Source organism: Arachis hypogaea, chromosome 13 (assembly GCF_003086295.3).
Source record: "Arachis hypogaea cultivar Tifrunner chromosome 13, arahy.Tifrunner.gnm2.J5K5, whole genome shotgun sequence".
NCBI classification, from domain to species: Eukaryota; Viridiplantae; Streptophyta; class Magnoliopsida; order Fabales; family Fabaceae; genus Arachis; species Arachis hypogaea.
This window is the reverse complement of record NC_092048.1, coordinates 33,012,479-33,016,173: the sequence shown is the minus strand read 5'-3', so window position 1 is coordinate 33,016,173 and position 3,695 is coordinate 33,012,479. Positions and strand designations below refer to the sequence as shown.

The window sequence follows — 3,695 nt, the reverse complement described above, 5'->3', positions numbered from 1 at the left end:
TGAAAAGACATAAGTGAGAATTAAAAGTAAGCAATTGAATGTTTGATTTGATATTGCCTTCAAGCACACGTGCGTTACTCACACGATTAATTCAAACAGCGACGTCGTTGAACTTTTGAAAGCATATGCATGAACCTGTGGCGGCATCGACTAGAGTCTGTGGCGGCATCGGCGACACAGTCGGCCAAGGATTGCAACGGCGCAAGTGAGGCTGTGGCAGCAAGAGGGACACCAAAAATTGAGAGCATATGATGAGAATAGGAGTAACGTCTATATTCTGAATGAGTTTAATTGTTATGCGCGACGACGGAGTTATAGGTAACGGCGGCTGTTGTCGGTGGTGGCGCGATACCAATGAGATAGGAAGAAATTGGGCGAAAAAAAAGTCACATCACATGGGAGAGAAGAAGGTCATTTTTGCAGTGTATGTAACTGTTACAAATTTTTATTTATTTTAAATTTTAAATTAAAAATTATTAAAAATTAATCAACTTAATTATCATTTGATGTTAATTCATCTACTCCCCATACATTCTCTTTTTTCTTATCAATTTTGTAGTCGAACCGGTTTGACAACTATGACACCAGTCAAAATAAATCAAGACGCTTATGTGCATCATCACCATAAGATGCACTTTATTTATTTTTTTAATTATTTTTTGATAGAATTAGAGCTACCTTTATATTCTTTGCAGAAAACAAAAGGGTTTAAAAATTGGAATAAGGGTAATACGGGGAACAGGTTAATTTGACGGGCATTATCCATCGTCATCCCTTAGCTTCTACCGAGTGGATAAAGCAAATATACCCTTCGAACCAAAGAAAGAGCTCTGCGCTGAGAGTTGAGAGAGAAATGGCAGCATTCTCATGCTCGTGGCTTACCCTTCCCTCCAAAATGAGAAGCCTTTCCCTCACTCCCTCTTCTTCTCCCTCTTCCTTTCCCGTCTCCAATTCCACCTCTCTTGCCTTCTCCAAAAACCTCTCTGACTCTGCTTTCTCACATGGTAACTTTTTCTTTCTTTTTAATTCTCTCTCTCTGCCGTCTTCCCCTTCATTTCTCTTCCTTATTTTCTGCAGAATGTGCAGAATTCAATTTTTCTTCTTTTCTAATTCCCGTGCCTGATTTGCTTTTCTTTGCTTTTATGTTTTTCCTTTTTTTCAAACTTAGGCAGCTTATCGGTGAGCATAATGCAAAAACAAACTCGGCGTTCAGCGGTTGTTTGCGAGGCGGCGCCACAACGAAAGGCCGATTCGGCAGTAAAGAGAGCACGCTTGGCTGAGAAACGCCGCATTTACAACAAAGCCCGCAAATCAGAGATAAGAACCCGAATGAGGAAGGTATCCCCCAAAACTGTTCAACTTCTATTTTGTGTTGTTTTCAATCAGATTCATATAGAACTAGAACCTTGGAACCACTTTTTTAGTATGACATGTTATGGATAGTCAATATCTCGTTCACCATATTGATTGATGAAAATTAGTTTTGTTACTAAAGATTTCAATCTTGATTTCATAGTTGAGTGAAAAAACCATTGAACTGTGTAATATGCTAATATGTTCAAGGATTCAAATTGGTGCCTGCAACTACAATTGTGGACACGAAATCAGGCTGCAATTGTGGTTTAGCGTTGCATCATATAATTTAACTTAACTGTAACCGCATCAAGGTTGCAAGGGCTGGAATGCATTCAAATTCAAGTTGGAAAAAAAAATATACCACAAGGCATATTGCGGAAGCTGCAATGCCTGCAATCGGAACAATTGCACCCACGATCACAACTGCAATTTTGAACCTTGAATATGCTTCCAATAATTGAGTTCCAGCGTGAACTTAGTCTGTGATAGTTATTGCAAAATCCATATTTTAGGCTCCACATCTGAGGCGTGTTTCCGTTTTGCTTTAAATTGATGGACGTTTCAGGTAGTTGGGCGCAGTGTGCAAGCTTCGTTTAGCGTTGATGATTTCAAACATATTGATGTCTCTCTTCTTTTTAATTATTAGTTTACATGGATGTTCATAATTAATAGGGTGTTTGGTTTCCAAAGAAAGTTGATGTGTGATATCTTCTACTTGCATGTGATATTAAGGGCTGGTTTGTTACCCCTTCCAAAATTATAAATCATGTTCATATTTTGGGTTCATTGAAAAATCAATGTACTTGGGCTTATGCAACGAAAGGAGTAAAGAATGTGGAGATAAAATTGGGGTGAAATATTCATGTATTAGATTCATAGCTAATTAATATGTGAAACTGAATGTCATCTCATTCTGTCTCTTTGTGAAACTAACAGACCGTAAGTGGTTATAGATTGTTGCATCAAACATTATTCAGTGCCCTTCCCATCCTGTATTTACATCTAAAGATATGCTTAGGAGGAAACATAGCCAGGTTAAAGATGATGAAACTCTTGGAAAAATAAAAATCGAAAAGAGAAGTAGGACAAGTGATATTAATACGATGTTATGAGATGTATGATGTGAAACAATACTCTAATTCCCCTACCTATGTTAGCATTGATGTATGTACTAGCATAGTGCATCTGGTTCATGATTATTCCTAACATAGGGAGACACCTAGAACAATCAGAATCCTTATATAGTATCAGGTTTTGTTGTTTATTTTTGGAATTTCAAAGCAGCACACTTAGGCAGTGTTTACTAGCTAGGACAAGACACTAATATAGAGATACAGATTTTTTTTTTTTTTCAGTCATCAAACAAAATGTCTTGTATACTTATTTCCAGCTCCAACACATTATGTTTTTTTATCTCTGTATTTTTGTTATGTCTTTAACTACTAAATAGAACCTAAGTTATGTGACATTGTGAATCATGGCCATGGGTGCATTAGATTGCAAAAGATGTGCTTGGCAATTGTTACTCTGCTTAGCTAAACCAATTCTAGTTTCACGGTATTTGTTTGTTGACAAAATTGGTGGACAATCTTCTAATGAACGTTCTTCAGGTATTAGAAGCTCTGGAAGTGCTTAGGAAGAAATCCGATGCGCAAGCTGAAGAAATAGTTCCTATTGAGAAACTAATTGGAGAGGCATACTCAGTAATTGACAAAGCAGTGAGAGCAGGCACGCTACATAGGAACACCGGAGCAAATCGCAAATCTCGACTTGCCAGAAGAAAGAAATTGGTTGAGATCCACCATGGGTGGTATACTCCAGCAGCTTCTGAAGTGGTTGTATGAATTCAATTGTATGATTAATTCACATGGGATTTAAAAGAGGTGCCAGTGACAATTTCTGCAGATTATTTTTCTGCTCTGGTCAAATATTGCTTTTAGATTTGCTTGGTATTGGTTTTGATGTTCCATGTTTAAATGTACTATCATCATCATGTAGAGTATTGAACAGCTGCTTCATAATTAGCCTTTACTGTAACATTTTATTGATTACAGTAAATCCAGTTCCTCCCAAAACCTGATGATTCTCGCGAGCACCCAAAACAAGAATATATAAAAAGGTTATGTATGTTTCAAAATACTCCTGACATTTAATTTGTATCATTTTTACTTCTAACATTTTCAACCTTTGCTGGCAAAATTTGTTAAATTATCAATATTTTACATTCCTGCGTTACTCTTGCCCTTCATCTTGCTTCCCTCCCACAAGAAAAACAAACCCCGCCACCATCCTCCCCTTGCAGCCACTACCTCGACAAACACAAATACAAATACAAACAG

The 3,695-nt window shown here is 37.3% G+C and overlaps 1 protein-coding gene across 1 annotated transcript; it reads left to right on the top strand.

The window, feature by feature from the left end:
* The first annotated feature begins 661 nt into the window (after positions 1–661).
* LOC112737988 (small ribosomal subunit protein bS20c) lies at positions 662–3,493 on the top strand. Its single transcript, XM_025788190.3, has 3 exons — positions 662–1,004; positions 1,169–1,338; positions 2,967–3,493. The coding sequence occupies exons 1-3, from the start codon at positions 854–856 to the stop codon at positions 3,198–3,200; spliced, it is 555 nt and encodes a 184-aa protein (XP_025643975.1). The 5' UTR covers positions 662–853; the 3' UTR covers positions 3,201–3,493.
* The last annotated feature ends 202 nt before the right edge of the window (positions 3,494–3,695 follow it).